Source organism: Lates calcarifer, linkage group LG23 (assembly GCF_001640805.2).
Source record: "Lates calcarifer isolate ASB-BC8 linkage group LG23, TLL_Latcal_v3, whole genome shotgun sequence".
Taxonomy (NCBI): Eukaryota; Metazoa; Chordata; class Actinopteri; family Centropomidae; genus Lates; species Lates calcarifer.
This window is the reverse complement of record NC_066855.1, coordinates 1,494,015-1,513,056: the sequence shown is the minus strand read 5'-3', so window position 1 is coordinate 1,513,056 and position 19,042 is coordinate 1,494,015. Positions and strand designations below refer to the sequence as shown.

Sequence of the window (19,042 nt, the reverse complement as noted above, 5' to 3'; positions counted from 1 at the left end):
TGATAATAGCAAAGACAGGATGGATATCATAAGCAGACCTGTGGTTTCTATTAAACACTGTTTTAATTATTCTTGCAAAAAAGTCAATAAAATCAACAGTTAACCAAAAACCCTCTGCTTTTTCTTTCAAGCAGTTCACACTCACATTCACCATCAGCCAGAATGACACAGCCCCGATTCAATACACTGTAAGAAATAAAACTAGTTTGACTACATCACAGAGGTGTTTGCCTGAGATTCAGCCTTTGGTTCACAAAAAGTGTATAAAATGTTAAAAAGACAAAACAGCATCAGGCCAAAGTGTTTCCCACATAATTCACTCTTGGCTGAGCCATGAAAACCCTTCATGCTTGATTATAGTTTGCACATGCATTCAGTCGGATCACAGCCTGGGTATGAATAAACATGCAAAAAGGTGACTGTCAGCTGGGTGGTCCAGGAAACTGTGGGAAAAGCACTTTCCATTGACTTACACATGTAAACACTTATTAGAGTTCAGTAGGAAGGCACAGTGAATCTGGAGTGTTTTCTCAAATAGTAATTAGATCAAAAAAGCTTTACACTATATTTGCATGACACAACATGTAACCAGGTGATTTTTCTGTTCAAGTTCAACTGGAAATAAAATGAATGTTTTCCTGTAGCCTGCCCAGGCTGCTCTCACCTCACCTCAAAACCAGAGAGGAGGTCTGTAAGGAGACACTTTACCAGACTATATCCTTGGTGTTACATGCACATGCATACAGTATAAAATGTAGTAAAGGCATCACCCTCTGTAATGTGTTAGTGATGCCACATAATGCCCCTAACTCAACCCACCCAGAGTTACAGGAAGGTTGCGAGTCACAGAGAGATCAGAGTTCACCAGCTTCGTCGTCGGAGTCACTGCTGTTGTCCAGAGAATCCTCCTCCTCTCCGTACTCCGCCTCCTCCTCCTCCTGCTGCCTGCGCTGCTGCAGCTCCTCCAGCCCTAAGAAGCGCTTCAGCAGCGCAGCCACCGCCTCCACGTCACTGACAGGGAACAGACGGAAAGACGGGAAATAAATGATACTGAGAAGCATTCGATACCCCAGACCATGACATGTTATTCTCCAAAGTGAGTGTAAAACAATATGACAGGAGTAAATCTTAATGAATGAAAGTTAAATGTGAAATTGGAGCTTTTATTTTGAGTTGTACACGGAAGTGAATCTGAAGAATCTGTCATATAAACTACACAATGTGTTGGAAGTGTCAGCAGCAGATACGTACCTGCGTCCCCCCAGCGTGGCGCTCTGAGTGAGGGGGTAGGAGAAGCCTGCAGCCAGCCGCAGCATCAGCAGGTAACCCTTCCCCAGGTAACGTACCCTCTCCTCTTGGACGCAAACATCACACAGCTGAGCCAGATCCAACACAACTGAGAGAGAGAAAATGAAAATTAAGATCTAATACTTCTCGCTCTCAAACCACAGCTATACCAACAAACCACTGACCTTTCTCTTGCCCCTTCCTCCACAAAGTCAGGACTAAAGTGTACAGGCTTATGGTCTTGAGCTCAATCAGGTTCTTGGTTTTGTCAAACATGGCCTCCTCCCATTCCTCCATGTTCTGCATGGCCACAAACAAACAGCCAGTCACGTAGAAAAGCTTCCACGGGATGCTGTCTGTGTGATTCATACGACACCAAACAGAAGAAATGAAAGGTGTGTGATGCAGATGTGGAAACTGATGTTGATGTACATTCAGTTTGAGTACCTGAGCTGTAGTACGCAGCCGCCAACCCAACAGATGTTATACCTGCAATTAAAATGAGAGGGTTCTTGTTTCAGAGGAAGCACATGGACGGAGCAGAGATGTTTTACTTAAAGAGTCTGCAGGTGTATACAAGACAAGTGTATACATATCTGAGTGTATAGGTAATATAAACAACATCTGCTCAAACACACACACACACTTACCAACAAGAAGAGACCATGAACGAATGCCGGGGGATCTCTTCAGGTGGAGCAGAGTGGAGCTGTGCTCCTCGACGGTCATGTATCCCATCTGAGCACACGCAGGAACATGAATCAAGCACTTCATATATACTGAAAGAAAGTTTTACCTGAGCATAGTGCACCTGTCTTAAAGGGCCAGTGCTCCCAAATCCTAAAATACATGATATGTTCTTTTATATCCAGTGATCAAAATAAAAGGTCAAACAGCATGACAGTTAAAAACACATTTTCACAGCTGTTTCCACTAACAATGACTCTTCAATTCACGTGTCTCACTAAGCCGCCATTCAGCCATTAATAATCTGATTTGTTTATACTTCTGTTAAGAAACAGCATAATTATTGCTTGATGTGTGTTCTGATACTAAATCTAGTTTTAAGACCATCATTATTGTAGTCTGAGTTTGTTGCATATTTATAAAGTAAAGCATTTAATCAAATTACCACACAGCAAATCTGTGCACAGAGAGCCAGAGTAACAGGAGGTCAATCAGGGCCCAGAGCCAGGGCTTTCCTAACAGGTTAATCCAGCCATGGTCCATCCAAAACCACCATCCCAGTTAGTCAGGATAATCCAGAAACAGTGTGGTTTTAATCAGAATACTTTACTTCTTGAAGAAATACACAAAACATATCGAGGGTGATTTGGTGAACTGACCCTTAGACAGTAGAAGACAGACGCTGCTGATGATGGTAATTGGATGAGATGGTTAAGACACTTGTCCACACACCCTCACACTCTCACAAAGACTTCAGCTATAAGACAGTTTGTATCACTTACCTTTGACTCTCAGGTTTTCCTGCAAATTTCCGTTTATAAGATGCAACAAAACCGAATCTGAACGAGGGAACGCATGCACTGAATTATAAGGAAGTTCTCTTCATGTTATTGCAACAACTGCAACAACTGTCTTGAACGGGTGACACTTCCTTCCTGGATCCGTCAGCACTGATTGGACGGATTCATTTTCACAATGCCTTCAAAATAAAAGCTTAAAAAAGAAGAAGAGCTGTATTTGGCTGTGTAGCGTTTACTACTACTTTTTGAACATAACCAAATGTTTTCGTCTTGTTTTGTCTCATATTTTGAAATAAAATCATGAGAAAGAGGAAACACTTTCCGGCCAATTTTGAGTTTTCATACTGAAAATCTGCCGCGTCAAGTCACGAGGACGTTTTTTCATCATAGCTCCGCCGGTCAGTTTGAGAAAAACTCAGAAAAGTCAAAGCTTCCGGAGCAGAGCGCCTATCAGTTGACGCATGCGCACACGTCGTGCCGGGGTATACAATGGAGTCGGACGTACATAGGCAGCGCTGGCATGAACACTAGAAGCCCCGACGCCTTAGTTACTATGTTATAAAATAACCGCGGGGCTGGTCGCGAGCGGTGGCGCCGTCCACAGACGACTCGACGTGAAAGTGAAAGAGTGCTGAGTAACTGCTGAGTTCACCTGCTGTGCGGTGTCAGTGCCGCTGTCTTCCTTTAGCGGTGACTGTCCTCTGCATTTTTCCCATGCCTTTGTCTGAAAGAGCAGTGAAATAGTTACCGTCCGGTGAGTTACCGTAAAATTCGACCTTGTACTGTTCACGCACGTCCTGTCATACTGGTCAACCAATATACAGTTTAAAAATGTAAGGCCAATACAGTGACTAAAATGCCGACCACCGGGGGGGAAAGGCCTGTAACGCATTTGCATATTTTCTAACTCGCGTTGTTAACGCTAAAGATTTACGTAACTATTTTACGTTCCACGTTTTGAACCTTTTAGATAGTCGTGGCTGTAATAATCGTATAGTTACAGCCCCGACTACACGGTTATAGCACAGTCATAGTAAAGTATTCACAAACAGACCCGACATTTTTCGTCTTTTACATCATAGAAGACTGACATACTGTATTTATAAACACAATATGTGGGTTTTCATATGATGATAACTTCCAGCCCATACTTGTCTGTTTAATCCTAATGCGAACATAATGTGCTGCAGTGGGCTTTATGGCTGTTTTTGTTGGCTGTGTGTGTGTATAATTAACGCGAACCATTTAAATTTTAATGACAGGATACTAGTTTGTGTTCAATGCAAGTTTCCCATCATTATAAAGCTGTTGTGTTTATGATAAGATGATGGCTGGTTGTGATAGGACAGAGGGGACATCCAGAGGAGGGTGGAGTTGACAAAACAACACAGCAGCAGGCTGCAGGCGCATTCATTATGATACTGCTTCAGTGGGGACACTGGGAGGCTGATGCTGCTGTTATCTATATATATTTATAATTTTACAGATAAACACTAAGGAAAATGTCAGAGGTCAACTTAGGAAAGCGCAAGGAGAAGTGTGAGAACTGCACCAAACAGGTGAATATCTGGACATTTTTCATATTAATGCTGGAAGAGAAAAAACTGCACCTTGGTAATCTTTAATTTAATCATCAATCTGCTCACAGTGCAACAAGAAACAGAGTGATGAGGGTGGCAACTCACAGCAGGAGAGAGATGACGTCAATGGGCAGGTAATGATCTAGCAAAATCAGTCCTCATGGTTTGTTCACTAATGGGATGTTTCATCTATTCAGTACATTAAGAAAGAATAATAAAGGGGTGCTATCATTCTACAAAGGTATAACAGGAAGCCTGTGTTGAAGTGTGTGGAGTTAATAAAAGGCATGGAAGGTTTAGGACAAATTGCATCATGGTAAATGTAGGATCCAGTGTTTCTTTGGAGAACTCCTTGTGTCTCTCTTAAAAGCCTTCGCCACTCTTCTTTTTTCCCCTCAGGTGAATGAATCCCAGTTGTTGCTGAGTGCTTGTCTTTCCTGTGATGGCTGTCTGTCAGAGGAGGAGAGCCTGAAGATTTCTCAGCAGAGCCTGGAGGAAGTGGAGCGGGTTCTGGCTCTCAATAAGGTACAACACGAAACCTGAGAAAGCCGAGGAGCTGTCTTGTTTGCACGTGTGCAGTACATTACACCTTACGCTGTATTATTCCCATTGTCTCTCTGTCAGAAGTGTGACGTGTCAAAGCACAAAGTGCTGGTTGCGTCGGTTTGTCCGCAGTCCCTGCCTTTCTTCGCTGTCAAGTTTGGTCTGGACGTCAGTGAAGCCGCCCACAAACTCTGTGGCTTCCTCAAGAGCCTGGGTGAGCTGGTTTTCATTCACATATCTGTGTTTGTGGACTTGGTTTTGGCTTCATGTGGGATCAATTTCTCACCGTCTTCTTTAAGTGTTTTTTTATTGCTCTTGATTCCCATGTCATTCATTTAAAACGTTTCAAACTTGACTTTCTGCAACATTCTTTTATCGGTGTGGTGAAATTGCCATCTCCTCATCAGCATCTATCATGAAAGCTCAACATTCTCCTCTGTATTCTGCCCTCTGGATGTTGCATACAGGAGTGCAGTACGTGTTTGACACCACTCTGGCGGCAGGCTTCAGCATCTTAGAGAGCCAGAAGGAGTTTATTCAGAGGTACCGCAGGAGGCACCACGACTCCCACGCCCTGCCCATGTTCACCTCCTCCTGCCCAGGTAAGCACAAACATTCACCTGGACTCACGGATGCACCACACGTCCATCCCGTTCTTGTGAACGTGATATCTCAGGAACGTCTGGAACAAACCTCCAGTCAGACTCAAGGATGAACTTTGGTGGTCAAAGGTCAAGATCTCTGTGACCTCATGAAAGGTTTTTGGCTATAACTCAAGAATTCAAACAATAAAAGCCGACCAGAACTGACCAGAACTCAGGATAATTTCCTGCAACATGCCTGGTTGGCAGATGTGTACAACTTTGAAGGGGTAATTCCAGTTTTCTCAGCGTCCCCTGATCTCCTGATGGCCCACAGAGTTCATCTGTACGCCATGTGAACAGGGGGGGGCAGAGCTTGTTTTAGAAGCAATGATAGCGGTGGAGAACTGGTGGGGGAAGATAGAGAGCTTCTCTTTCACCACTCCCTTCACGAGAGATAGGACCCAGGAGCTTTCTCTTGGCTTGTTATTGTTTGTTGAATTCACAGTATGCGCAGACGTCCAGGGTTACCGCTGGTCATGGAGGGCGGCACTACACAACTCCAGACACTGAAAGTCTGGGAATTTAGACTCAACTCTCTCTGAACCGGCTCGGCTTTGTTTTAAGAAATGTGTGGGACAGTATTCAGTTTGTTATAGCCTGTATGTCTGTGTTGTTCTCCATGTAAGTGTCTAATCTTACAGTACAAGGGTTACTTTAATAACTCAGGCTGGTGTGTGTGTGTGTGCAGGGTGGATTCGTTACTCAGAGCGTGTCCTGGGCAGCTTGGTCACCCCTCATATCTGCACAGCCAGGTCTCCTCAGCAGATCATGGGCTGTCTGGTCAAAGACTACTTCTCCAAACAGCAGGTGAGCAGCATTACTTCACCGCCGACGCTCGCAGTGGTGGTGGTGTCGTTAAACATTAACGTTAGAGTTGTCTGCACAGAATCAGTAAAGACTTAAGATGGAGGAAATAAAAATCTTTCCTGTTCTCCCAGTCTGAATCATTTAAAGTATTCTGATTTGTTTGGAAGCATCAATCTGTCTTCAGCACACGATCACTAAATAATGAGGAAGAGATTTTTTTGGCTGCCACAGGTGGAGATGGATTAGTCAAAGCCAAATACTCAGTGGAATATTTATCCACACCCAGTGAATGGCATGACTGTACAAAACAAATGTTAGATTCTGTTTCTATTATTCAGATCTAACGTGAAATGAAACAGAAAAGCAGTGTATGCCTGCAGGTAATGAAAAAATGCTTCACACACCAGGTTCAGAACAGGAAGCATTCTGCCTTATCATGTGTGTTATGTGTGTCCCTCTCCTTCCAGCAGAAGCTGAGTCCAGAGAAGGTCTACCATGTGGTGGTGGCTCCCTGCTTCGATAAGAAGCTGGAGGCTGTCAGAGAGGAGTTTTACAACAGCCTGCTGGAGACCAGAGATGTGGACTGTGTCCTCACCTCAGGTTCAGTCCTCTTTGTTTTACACACTGCTGCCTTCCTCTGTGCTTCAGTTCTCTCTGAGAGGAAGCTGCCTAAAAAAAGAAATCTGCAGCTTGCGTTGCTTGTCACACCCCCCACTCTCTCCCTCTGTTTCCTGTCTGCATCCTGTCCATTAAAGACCTGAAAGTCCACTTCACTGCCAGTCTTCCTCAGCACGGCTTCATCTCCTTCTTCCAGTAATAAATGCAGCAGAGGTCGAGGTGCAGAAAGTTGTAGTAACAGTGATGTTTGATGTTTCAGGGGAGATTTATTACCTGATGGAGCAGAGGAAGGTTTCAGTGGAGGAGCTGGACTCTGTTCCACTGGACCAAGTGTGAGTAAAGGAACTAGGTTTCTTCTTCTTCTGAAATAATGCAGTTCAGTTCAGAGTTGTTGACACAGTAGTTTCCTGTGTGACTGCAGACTGGGAGATGCAGGAGATGTGGCGCTGGTGAGGCACGAGGGCCGAGGTTCTGAAGGTTTCCTGGAACACGTGTTCAAACACGCTGCCAAAGAGCTCTTCGGTCTGGACGTCCACGAGATCACATACAAGACCCTCAGGTGAGAGACGCCGGGACTCTGAGACTTCATGTTACTTCAGATATGATTTCTTTGTCTGAAAACTCTCCTGCCGTGCACCATGTCGGCGGGTTTCTAGGAACAGGGACTTCCAGGAAGTGACGCTGGAGCGAGACGGAGAAACTCTGCTGCAGTTTGCCGCCATCTATGGTTTCAGGAACATCCAGACCCTGGTTCACCGTATGAGGAAGGGACGTGTGCCTTACCAGCTGGTGGAGGTTTTGTCCTGCCCAGGAGGTAACTCTGCTACCATCATGACTTCAAACATATTTGTTGTTCAGCAGGTGTAACGTGTTTCCCATGTGTCCACTCAGGGTGCCTGAGCGGCCGCGGTCAGGCAGAGAGCGAGGTGGGAGGACGGGTGGATAAAGCCCTGGTTCAGCAGATGGAGGACGCCTACAGCAGCCTGCCGGTCCGTCTCCCAGAGGTCAACCCCACCCTGCATACCCTCTACCAAGACTGGCTGCAGGGCCAGGACTCCTCGCAGGCCGGCATGCTGCTGCACACCCAGTACAAGAACCAGGGTCAGATCCACGCGCAGCCCCCACACATGCAGTGGTGAGGGAACAGGAAGTGGTCTTCCTTTTTATCCTGCTCGGACCATCTCGTCGTTCATGCTGGCACCATGAAGGACGTGCCGAACACCACGCTGCACTATGGACCAATGAGGGAGAAGTCTCCAGAGGTGCAATTCTTCCATTTGGCCACAGGGGGGCAACATCTGTATTTACAAAACGGTGGATCCCTCTGTGCCAGACTTGGGCCTGTGGAGAAATACGGATCTGGAGTCCAGAAAAACACACAGACAGTAAGAAGTGATATCAGTGAGCTGCTCAGATAATGGCTAATTGAAAAACAAATGGGTAAAAAGTCACTTCAGCTGTTCTTAGAAATGAGGAAGTCTGAGTAGCAAGTGTGAACTATTCATGTTGATTTCCAGAGCAATAAGCACAGCTGGAGCTGATGAGCTGAACTTGAGACTGAATGTACTTTTAAAGAGTCCAGTGTGTTCCACATCCAAACCGTCCAACATTAAACATGCTTCTGTTAGTCTCCACTGTGCCAGCTATGCAACAGAGTCACCGTCTCCTCTCAACAGTCAGAGTCAGTGGAGTCGAGCTGCTCTTTGGTTCAAGAGAGGTCAAAGGTCTTTGAGAAGCACTGAACCTGACAGTGAGTGTTTGGTTTGGAGGAGGGTGTCATTGTTTTTAATGGTACAACATGATTTCACTTTGTTTCCATTCCACTGTTTTTATTAAGTTATCATGTTTTTGTTCTTTGTTTTGCGAGATCATACATGTCATACATGTTACACACTAAAATATTCTGACAAACAAATGTGGTGTTGTTTTATTGTAACACAGTGCAGAGTGTCTGGATGATGTTTGTATAAACCTTCCAGGTTAATAATTATCTGCAAGGCTGATCAGAGATCAGATCTGTCGCTGCTGATCCACAAAACAGCAGTTTTTAGTGTTGAGATGAAATAGGTCTGTGGATTATCAGGAGCGACAAAATTCCCAGGTAAAGGTAAGTGAGACTGAACTTTTAACAGTGTTGTAAACTATACTGACTGAAACTTTGTAGTCAAATCACTGACAAAACTGGAAAACGCAGCTCTCAAATCTAAGCGCTGCTTTTTCCTGTAGATCTCAGTGGTAATAGAGGAATAGAAGGAACAGTTCAACATTTTGGTGTCTTGCTGAGGCCAGTATCAGTGCATTGATCTGGATGAAGGAATTGATAAACTTATCTCTGAAGTTCAAATGTTGGCAAACTATCACCTGCTCACTACTGTCGCTGCACGTCCAGGACAGGAATGTAAAAACACCAGGTTGTTGTGTCGTAGAGCTACTGTTGGCTAACTGAATGGAATTTTTTTCCTCTACACTAAAAACAGCACCAACTGTCATTCAGCAGAGAAAAGGCTTCTTTCACAGACGGTGGAGCCAAGAACAATAACTGAGCCGCTTTGAGAGAATCTAAAATGAAAGTGTTTATACAACATACTGTGAACACACAGGTTAGAGTCCAAACTAATGTAGTCTGATACAGTCCTGTAATAAATGTTATCCAATACACAGTTTCTCATTCATGTGAAATCTGTTCTAATGTTCAGTTTTTATTAAAGTGTTTTAGAGGTGTAGATTTAACTGGAGGATGTAGTTTCTGCTGTTTCTGAACTCTTTCTGTTGTTTAGTCTGCACTCACTCAACAGCACCACAAACTGTTAAAGCCTCCACATCAACACCTCATTAACAGTATTAACAGACCTCAACATGAAATGAAGGAGGATTCATTTCAGGGCTGTTGCTGAACTTTGTTTAGGACACTTCCGTGAGCTCTCTGTGCACTGTGTCTTTCCTTTCTCTTTTCCCTTTGGTATTCTTTGTCCTAAACTCTGTAGGCGTTTCACTAGCGGGAAATTCCAGAGTAGAGTTTATAAACGCCAGATTTAATCACCTGTCACTTCATTCCTCAGAGTCGCTCCCTGATGCTCACAGAGGGAATATTTTATGAGGTGAGTACCTGTCACACTGAACTGATTTGCTTTTATGAATCAGTCTGAAGTTCATGTTTGGTTTCATCAGTGACTGAAGCTGCAGTTTAGTTTAATCCACAGGTGGAGGAAAGATCAATAACTTTAATAAATTTAAAAAATCAGATTTGTCTGAGAAAGGTGAATAATTAAATATCAATATTAGATTGATTAAATTATTCATGTTGCATTCATGTAAACAGCATTTTAATGTTGTAGCTGTGTGATTTAACCTCTCTCTGTCTGATGTATGTTTTTCATCACATGTTTCAGATTTCATTCATCCTTGTTTCTAACTATTTAAATCACATTCATCATGTTGAATTATCCTGATATCGGTGCTGGCAGAGCTAAACTTCTTGCACGTCAGATTTTAAATGTTTGTTAAAGGTGTTCACTGTGCAGTCGCTCAGTGTCAGCACTGTTCACTAAATGCAGATTGTGACGGTTAATTTACTGAAGATCAAGTTTCCTACACACAAACACCCGATTGTATTTTTTATTATTATTTAATTTAACTACTCCAATAACTTTTGTGCATATCTCTTATCAACTGGAGAAACTCCACCATTTATTAACGCTCTGGTTTAATCATTAATCATTAATCAGGGGAGTAAAATACAATATGTCCGCCTGAAGCTGAGGTCAAAGGTTTAAGATAACAGAAAAGCTACACACACCTTAAAAAGAGGAATTTTCCACCACTCGTCTTAACCTGAGGCAATGAGTGTAATAAATCATTTTATGAGTTAATTATGATCCTCAGACTGAGAGACAGTAGATCATTGATGGTTGAGAAGTAAAGACACTTAATAGTAAAACTTAAGGTGTTGTGTTCATGAGAATACAAAGTTAAAGAAACACCACGTTAACTCTCCTCATTATGTTGTTATGTTACAAAGGCTAAATAACAAACAGATCCAGGTGTCTGGAGACTTTTCTTTTCAGCCCGTATCGTCACCTCCACTTTCTGTTCTGGTCCTCTGAGGCTGGTATCTGGTTTAAGGATCAGACAAGATGATGCCTGTTTGTCCAGCCTGTTTACAGTCACATTATATCAGATCAACTCTTCTGCTGCTTCATCTGTGTGTTAGAATGTTAGTTAACAGATCCTACACAGACCACACATGAGGACTTTGTGTTGAAAAAAGTTTGTATCATGTTCATCTATACTTAACTCTTCTAATCTCTTCTTCTTTCCTCAGTTTCTAAAGACGTCCAGGATGTTCTTCCTGTGTCTGTCTCTGCTCTCTGCTGCTGCTTTTCTACAAAGCAGTGTCTCAGCAGATGAAGGTATTTTTTATATAGAAAAAATAAATTTACTGAATACTTTTAATACATTATATAGTTTTTTGTTTTTAAAGGAATCACATCATTTCTCTTTTTTCTCATCCAGTAGTGTCACTGAACTGCAGTGAAGCAGTGGAAGTTGCAGCTGGAGGAACTGTGACACTGACCTGCTCTATACATTATCAGGATGTGGAAGGCTGTAAAGTTCTACATTCTGCCTGGCATAACACAAGCAGCATTATACCATGTGGCAGTGGTTCAGGAGAATACATCTGTGATTCAGACCATCAGACTTATGTGTCTCTGATCATCTCTAATGTCATGAAGGAGGAAAATTACACAGCTGCAGTGATAACAGACTGTGGTATGGCTTTATCATTTCCTATCAACGTACAAGTTACAAGTTACTCCAACTCCACAAGTTACTCCAACTCCAGCAGCCGTGTTGGTGAGTAGCTTTCAGTGTCTTGTATATGTTGATGAAGGATTGTGTATGTGTTCATCATTATCATCACTTTCTATAAATGTAGAGTCTTGACTGTATTTAATCCACAGATAATGATAGATATGTTTTGATTTTCCAGGTGGTTCCGTCACACCAGGACCTGAACCTGAGAAGGTCACCAACGTTGCCGCCATATCGGGCATTTGTGTCGCCGTCATTGTTGCTGCCATTTTGTTTTTCCTGTTTGGAACTGAGAGAGGCAGAAAAATCTTCAAACCCATCACGAGGAAAACAAATCACACAGGTTACAGTGATCCAGAGTCTGAGTCGAACAGTCTCCATCAGTCTGTTTAATGTATATATAAACATGTGGGGGCTGTTCCACAGCTGGCTGTGTAGCTTCCTGCCTCTCAAACTGTGAAGAAATATATTATTGTGTTTATTTTTTTATCTTTTTTTTTCTTCCAGTCACATTTTCAGATTTCTGTAAATAAATGTAAATATAATAAGTCAATTTCATTAAAGGGACATTTTAATTTTAAACATGGCGTTCAGTCTCCTCATTATGTCGAGTGTGACTCAGTTTTCAGATCAGTGGTGAAACATAAGCAGTTGCCTCATCCTTTTTCTAAACCATGAACAGTTCACTGCTCTCACATCATCAACTCGTGACTTTAAGTATTTTCTGTCTCACGTTCAAGGTGTGTACCGTGTCTGTTGTCGGCATCTGACCAGGTCCTCTAACAAACACCAGCCTCACACTGAGCTGTAATTATATCCGAATGCTTTCTTTTTCCTACACACAAATATGTGTGTGTGTGTTTAGTTGAATCAAAATTAGATTTTAGATCTCAGACCTGACTGGTGCTGCTGAGTTTGAACCAGAATCTGATCCAAAACCTTCTTTTTCCTCATACAAAGTTTTGTGTTTGTATCTCTCTCACAGACATGGTGCTGACTGTAGTATTCAGTAGAGGAGATGAGGCGAGATGCTTCTTAATGTCCTCAGGGATGTCCAAGATAAAAGCCCCAGTCCGTCCTAACATTATATTTAATGACGATGAATTCCTTCACAGGGAGCGTCCACATTGCTGACATTTCTGTTTTTTTACTGTCCTCGTTCTCACCACTTGGATTAAAACCAAGATCTTAGATCAAGACTGAAAAAACAAACACACGCACACATCTAATTAGAAGCTGAAACATGTTTTCAGTTTCCTGTTAAAGCAGGACAGTGTCAGCGTGAGCTCAGATCAACTGGCAGATTCTTTAGAAGTGGGAGAAATAAACCACTGGAATTTGGATTTTGTCATCGTTCACCCAGAGAAACAGCAGCAGGTCTTAACTGCACTTCCCAACATGAGCAAGTAACTTGGCGATTCTCCAAACCACAACACTCCCCCACAACTATTTCACTGTCACCGTGTGTGAGCGCACACTGATGACACAAGTTCAGGAAGTGACTGTTTCCAGATGTTATTCAACAAGAAACAGTGCAGCTTCACTCTCACTGCTTTTAGCTGCAGCAGCAAAAACCAGAGATAAACCCAGAACAATGAAATGTTGTTTCATTCTCTGCTTCCAAACAGGTCAGAGAGAGACAATCGATGGAAGTGACATGTTAAAAACACAAGACAAAACACTAAAGACTCACAACATGTAACAACAGCCATCAGCACTTGTTACCATGAAGGTGAAGCAGAACTCGCTGCAGCAGAGTGGAGGGACAGACGGACTGAAGTACTGGAGCAGTGATGAGTGGATGAGCTGCAGGTGTGTCAATCCTCCACCAGCCCCGCCTCCGCAACACACACACACACACACACACACACACACTGAGGAGAAAACACAACACAAACATGAAACACAAGGAACTAGAAGGTCACAGCATCCTTTATATTTAACAAACTGTTCAGTGTAGAAAGTTTGATGTTTGCAATGAATAAAATTTCACACAAAAAAACTCAACTTGTTGTTGATGTTCAGCTGCAGGTTTAGTTCATGTGTTCATGTGGAGACTGTGACATGTTCTCCTACACACACCAACACCTCCAACATACAGGAACATGAAGGCAAACCACTCGTCTGCTGAGTGGATGGAGACCTGAATGTTCAGTGATTCAGCTAAATCAAACAGATGGGTTTCAGAGGGTGAAGCAGGCAGGAGTCCAAAACAGACAAACAGATCCAACGATGCACAGACGACAATCCAAAGTCCAGATAACAGGGAGGTCAGACAGAGACATTAAACAGCGACAAACAGAAGAAGCTGACAGGAACACAACATCTGGAAGCTGAGAGAGGAGACACAACACTAAACAGCTCTGCTTCTTCTTTCCTCAGTTTCTAAAGACAGTGAAACGTCCAGGATGGTCTTCCTGTGTCTGTCTCTGCTCTCTGCTGCTGCTTTTCTACAAAGCAGTGTCTCAGCAGATGAAGGTATTTTTATATAGAAAAAATAAATTTACTGAATACTTTTAATACATTATATAGTTTTTTGTTTTTAAAGGAATCACATCATTTCTCTTTTTTCTCATCCAGCAGTGTCACTGAAGTGCAGTGAAGCAGTGGAAGTTGCAGCTGGAGGAACTGTGACACTGACCTGCTCTATACATTATCAGGATGTGGCAGTGGGAGGCTGTAAAGTTCTACATTCTGCCTGGCATAACACAAACAGCAGCATTATACCATGTGGCAGTGGTTCAGGAGAATACATCTGTGATTCAGACCATCAGACTTATGTGTCTCTGATCATCTCTAATGTCACGAAGGAGGAAAATTACACAGCTGCAGTGATGACAGACTGTGGTACAGCTTTATCATCTATCAACGTACAAGTTAAACACTCCGGTAACATCTATAACGGTGAGCAGCTTTCAGTTTCAGCTTCTGAGTGTGTGTGAATGAGTGTGTGCCTCATTATCATCACTTTCTGGACAGTGTTTAATCCACAGGTACTGACAGGTGTGTTTGTGTTGTCAGGTGGAGTCGTATTAACACTGGAGCAGGACACCAAGGTGCCAGTCATATGTTTTGTTTGTCGTCGCTGCTGCGAGCGTGAAAACCATCACACTCATCATCAGACTCCAACCTGAGGAGCTCCTGACTGAGCTCAGTCACATGTTCAATCACCTGTCTGCAGAATGAAACATGAACGTGACAGTTTGTGTTCATTCAGATTGATCCATGATGATGTAATGATTTGTGTTTGTGAGTATTAATCAGTGTAAATGTAAAGGGAGAGAACAGAAGAGAACACTGCAGACATCAAGTCTTTTCTTCTTCACACATTCGTCTTTCCAGAGCAGTGAAAACACTGAGGAAGCTTTTAACACAGAGTCCAGAGTGTTCCTAATGAAACTGTGCTGTGAGTGTCTGAATAAAACCATGAAGGAGTTTAACAGTGCTGTAGTCAGATTTTCTCGGGACACAGTGTTGTTTATTTTCCCTCCTTCCTGTTCCACTATCAGGAAAGACCAAGAGGAGGAGCTTGTTTTGGGTAGATCTGTTCCATCCCTGCTAACCACTCCCAGGAAATTCTCAGAGTCACAGTGTTTGTTTCAGCCAAACCGGTTTTATGTTTCAGTATCACTCCCTGTTGCGCACATTAAAAAGAAGCAGTCTATGAGGTACGTCTGTCTTTCTCTGTGTATTCCTTTATATAAAAGAGTGTGTGGCTAAAATGGCTGAAAGTGAAAAGTTCTGCTTTCAGATTTTAGTATTTGAAATATTTTGCTGCAGCTGTTTGATCCTGTGTTTCCCACCTCTTGTGTGTGTCAGTAAGAAGTGAAAGTAACTGGATACTGTTTCTTTACTTTTTGTTGTTTCAATATTCATCCATTCATTTCACTATTTCAACTGTTTATAAGTTACTTCATCCTTTATTCTAACTATTTAAATCAAATCTATTACATTCAGTCAAATACTCGGATGGAAAAACTAGTTGCTAAGAGGTTACTGACTCATGTTGGTTGACTGTGTGTACTGTCCAGTCGTTTCTATTGTAAATCATAAGTAGATCAAAATTACCTTTCCACTATCAGCAGAGGCCTAAAAGTGAGACCTGACTGTTACTGAACGACTGAGCTGAGCTCTGAATCTGATCTGAAACCAAAGGTCTGTCTGTCTCTGTCACATCCATAGATTAACATGCTTTAAGCAGAGGAACAGTGAATATAATGTGTTCATGTGGAGACTGTGACATGTTCTCCTACACACACCAACACCTCCAACATACAGGAACATGAAGGCAAACCACTCGTCTGCTGAGTGGATGGAGACCTGAATGTTCAGTGATTCAGCTAAATCAAACAGATGGTTTCAGAGGGTGAAGCAGGCAGGAGTCCAAAACAGACAAACAGATCCAACGATGCACAGACGACAATCCAAAGTCCAGATAACAGGAGGTCAGACAGAGACATTAAACAGCGACAAACAGAAGAAGCTGACAGGAACACAACATCTGGAAGCTGAGAGAGGAGACACAACACTAAACATCTCTGCTTCTTCTTTCCTCAGTTTCTAAAGACAGTGAAACGTCCAGGATGTTCTTCCTGTGTCTGTCTCTGCTCTCTGCTGCTGCTTTTCTACAAAGCAGTGTCTCAGCAGGTGAAGGTATTTTTATATAGAAAAAATACATTTACTGAATACTTTTAATACATTATATAGTTTTTTGTTTTTAAAGGAATCACATCATTTCTCTTTTTCTCATCCAGCAGTGTCACTGAAGTGCAGTGAAGCAGTGGAAGTTGGCAGCTGGAGGAACTGTGACACTGACCTGCTCTATACATTATCAGGATGTGGAAGGCTGTAAAGTTCTACATTCTGCCTGGCATAACACAAACAGCATTATACCATGTGACAGTGGTTCAGGAGAATACATCTGTGATTCAGACCATCAGACTTATGTTCTCTGATCATCTCTAATGTCATGAAGGAGGAAAATTACACAGCTGAAGTGATAACAAACTGTGTATGGATACATCATCTCCTATCAACGTACAAGTTACAAGTTACTCCAACTCCAGCAGCAGCCATGTTGGTGAGTAGCTTTCAGTGTCTGTATATGTTGATGAAGGATTGTGTATGTGTTCATCATATCATCACTTTCTATAAATGTAGAGTCTTGACTGTATTTAATCCACAGATAATGAGGCTCTGTCTGATACCGTCACACCAGGACCTGAGAAGGTCACCAGCGTTGCCACCAATATCGAGTATTTGTGTCGCCGTCATTGTGCTGCCATTTTGTTTTTCCTGTTGGGGACGGACAAAGGCAGAAATCTCATCAAACACTTCATGAAGAGAAGATTCAAAGAGACGACAGTGATACAGTCTCTGAAGTAGTAAACGTTTGAGCTTGACTTTTAATCTCTGAGGTCTTTGTACAGACTGAGCCATGTGAATGTAATGATTGTATTTGTACATATTGATCAGTGTAAATCTGATGATTTGATCAGCGGGTCACAAGAGGTCTGATAAACTCACTTCTGTCTCACCTGAGGACGGTTACTGTCTACAGGTTTATATAGGCTATATAGTTATATAGAGTTGATAATTGTATTGTAATCTGTGCACTTTCATAAACGTGTGGACCTGAACGTGACACATTAAAGAATGATGAAAATCAGAGCAGCAGTCTTATTAGGGTTAAACTAAAGATCTGGATCCTAACATTAGAAGAGTTTTTGATGTCACAGCGAAGTTGACCTTTGACCTTTTGGATATAAAACATGAGTCTAACTGGACGTTGTGCTGAACGTGTTGTGTCAGAGGATAAAAGGTTTAACAGTCTGCAGTCGTATAGCCAGGAGAAAGTGTTGCGTTCACTTTCCCCTGCCTCCCATTCACTGTAACCTGTGGGCGTTGTGACTCTGAGGTGTGGTTTGTTACAGCTGCATCATTTCCCTCTTCAGAGTCACTCTGTCATGACAGCAGCAGTCAGTGAGGTAGGTACATCTTCTGTGTATTCATCGATATAAAAAGAGAGTGTATGAGTTGTTGTTGCTGTAGCTGGTGGAGGCGATTCATGCTGTGTGACTTACTCAGGTGTAAGTGGATCCTGTTTCATTATGTCTGTTTCACCTGTTCATTTGAACTGTTTCACACAGACGTTACATCTCTGCCTGCTCAACTAGTTTTTTCCTCAGATTTGATTCCTCGTGGCTCTGAATGTTCACTGATTCATGCTGAATGTGAGTCTATCGGTTACTGTAAATTCAGTAGAGATCAGCTTCTCGTGAAGTTATTTAACTAGAATGTTTGACGATTGGTCTTTAATCAAATCACGTTTTTTTCTCCACACATCTCCACTATCAGAAAATAACAGAAAACACACAACAAACTGATCTGACGACAGAATACGGTGCAGCGTAACATCACAGAGGTTTAACAGCAATAAACGTGTTGTAATCAGCTGGCAGCACCTAACTGTGACTGTGACAGTGTTGATTGTAGGATTTAATAGGAGACGAGACAAGATGCTTCTGAATAACCACAGGAATGTACAAGAAAGAAACATCAGTCCCTCCTAATTTCATTCTTAATGACAGGGATCACGCCACACGTTTACTGAGATCATCAGACACCTGCAGAGTTTATCGTAAGCTGCAGCAGTTACCAGAATCCTGCAGAGTCAATAAAGAGCTTAAACATTACAAGACCACAACACAAACAGGACACACACAGTCAGTGTTACTGCTGCTCATGGTCATGTTCATTCACCACGAATGTGTTTTGTCAAACTGTCAGGAATGTTGTTTTTTTCAGTTTATCTTTTCTCACCACTTGCACTTGCACTTGGGAGTCTCTGTTATTGTTCTTGCCATGGTTTGGAATCTGGTCCCAGTTTCAGTCGAGTCACATCATGCAAACACACAGAGCCAATTAAAAGTGAAAAGTAAATAAGGCACAGACAGACCAGAGATGCAGCCTGTTAAAACTTGTTTTCTATCCCACAATACACAAGCTGTGTATTTCATACATGTTACAGGTGACATCTCGCTCCTGTGGTAAAAGTTCGGCTGGTTTAATCACCCTGTGGTTGCAGACCCCTCGGGCACATTCAAGTCAGTGTGGGAACATGTTGGTTACACCTGTCCTGACATCAGCTGCAGGAGGTGAAGGACGTTAAGTTCATGATCAAGTTCATCAGTTCCTAACAGCTCTGCTTCTTCTTTCCTCAGTTTCTAAAGACAGTGAAACGTCCAGGATGGTCTTCCTGTGT

General features: G+C 42.5%; 2 protein-coding genes and 1 long non-coding RNA gene across 9 annotated transcripts; 2 read left to right on the top strand and 1 right to left on the bottom strand.

Moving 5' to 3' along the window:
- Positions 1–39: 39 nt before the first annotated feature.
- LOC108872653 (cytochrome b-245 chaperone 1 homolog) lies at positions 40–2,925 on the bottom strand. The gene is made up of 6 exons (XM_018660454.2): positions 2,757–2,925; positions 1,938–2,025; positions 1,735–1,776; positions 1,473–1,643; positions 1,252–1,396; positions 40–1,011 (listed from the first exon to the last, which is right to left on the bottom strand). Exons 2-6 carry the CDS (start codon positions 2,023–2,025, stop codon positions 855–857), a joined length of 603 nt encoding a protein of 200 aa, XP_018515970.1. The 5' UTR covers positions 2,757–2,925; the 3' UTR covers positions 40–854.
- A 296-nt stretch (positions 2,926–3,221) lies between these two features.
- LOC108872650 (nuclear prelamin A recognition factor) lies at positions 3,222–15,218 on the top strand. Of its 7 annotated transcripts, none has more exons than XM_018660452.2 (16): positions 3,222–3,528; positions 4,261–4,333; positions 4,423–4,488; positions 4,754–4,879; positions 4,979–5,111; positions 5,365–5,499; positions 6,230–6,348; positions 6,819–6,948; positions 7,226–7,298; positions 7,388–7,525; positions 7,623–7,780; positions 7,858–9,073; positions 10,026–10,064; positions 14,161–14,256; positions 14,359–14,682; positions 14,800–15,218. In XM_018660452.2, exons 2-12 carry the CDS (start codon positions 4,277–4,279, stop codon positions 8,103–8,105), a joined length of 1,383 nt encoding a protein of 460 aa, XP_018515968.1. In that variant the 5' UTR covers positions 3,222–3,528; positions 4,261–4,276; the 3' UTR covers positions 8,106–9,073; positions 10,026–10,064; positions 14,161–14,256; positions 14,359–14,682; positions 14,800–15,218. The 7 variants fall into 7 exon arrangements, with proteins under 7 accessions (XP_018515968.1, XP_050922270.1, XP_018515964.1 ...); XM_051066313.1 differs by having other exon boundaries at positions 6,816–6,948; positions 7,858–9,067; XM_018660448.2 differs by having other exon boundaries at positions 6,816–6,948; positions 14,362–14,682.
- A 179-nt stretch (positions 15,219–15,397) lies between these two features.
- LOC108872654 (uncharacterized) lies at positions 15,398–16,568 on the top strand. The gene is made up of 3 exons (XR_001959260.1): positions 15,398–15,446; positions 16,336–16,431; positions 16,533–16,568. It is a non-coding gene; the product is annotated as an uncharacterized LOC108872654 (long non-coding RNA).
- The last annotated feature ends 2,474 nt before the right edge of the window (positions 16,569–19,042 follow it).

Bases quoted from the DNA above. Each gene is read 5' to 3' on its own strand.
- LOC108872653 (XM_018660454.2), bottom strand. From the start codon at position 2,025: ATGGGATACATGACCGTCGAGGAGCACAGCTCCACTCTGCTCCACCTG. The intron at 1,644-1,734 runs GTACTCAAACTG...TGAATCACACAG, and splicing joins GGCTGCGTACTACAGCTCAG to ACAGCATCCCGTGGAAGCTT. The intron at 1,397-1,472 runs GTCAGTGGTTTG...TCTCTCTCTCAG, and splicing joins GAGGAAGGGGCAAGAGAAAG to TTGTGTTGGATCTGGCTCAG.
- LOC108872650 (XM_051066313.1), top strand. From the start codon at position 4,277: ATGTCAGAGGTCAACTTAGGAAAGCGCAAGGAGAAGTGTGAGAACTGC. The intron at 4,334-4,422 runs GTGAATATCTGG...ATCTGCTCACAG, and splicing joins GTGAGAACTGCACCAAACAG to TGCAACAAGAAACAGAGTGA. The intron at 5,112-5,364 runs GTGAGCTGGTTT...TGTTGCATACAG, and splicing joins TGGCTTCCTCAAGAGCCTGG to GAGTGCAGTACGTGTTTGAC.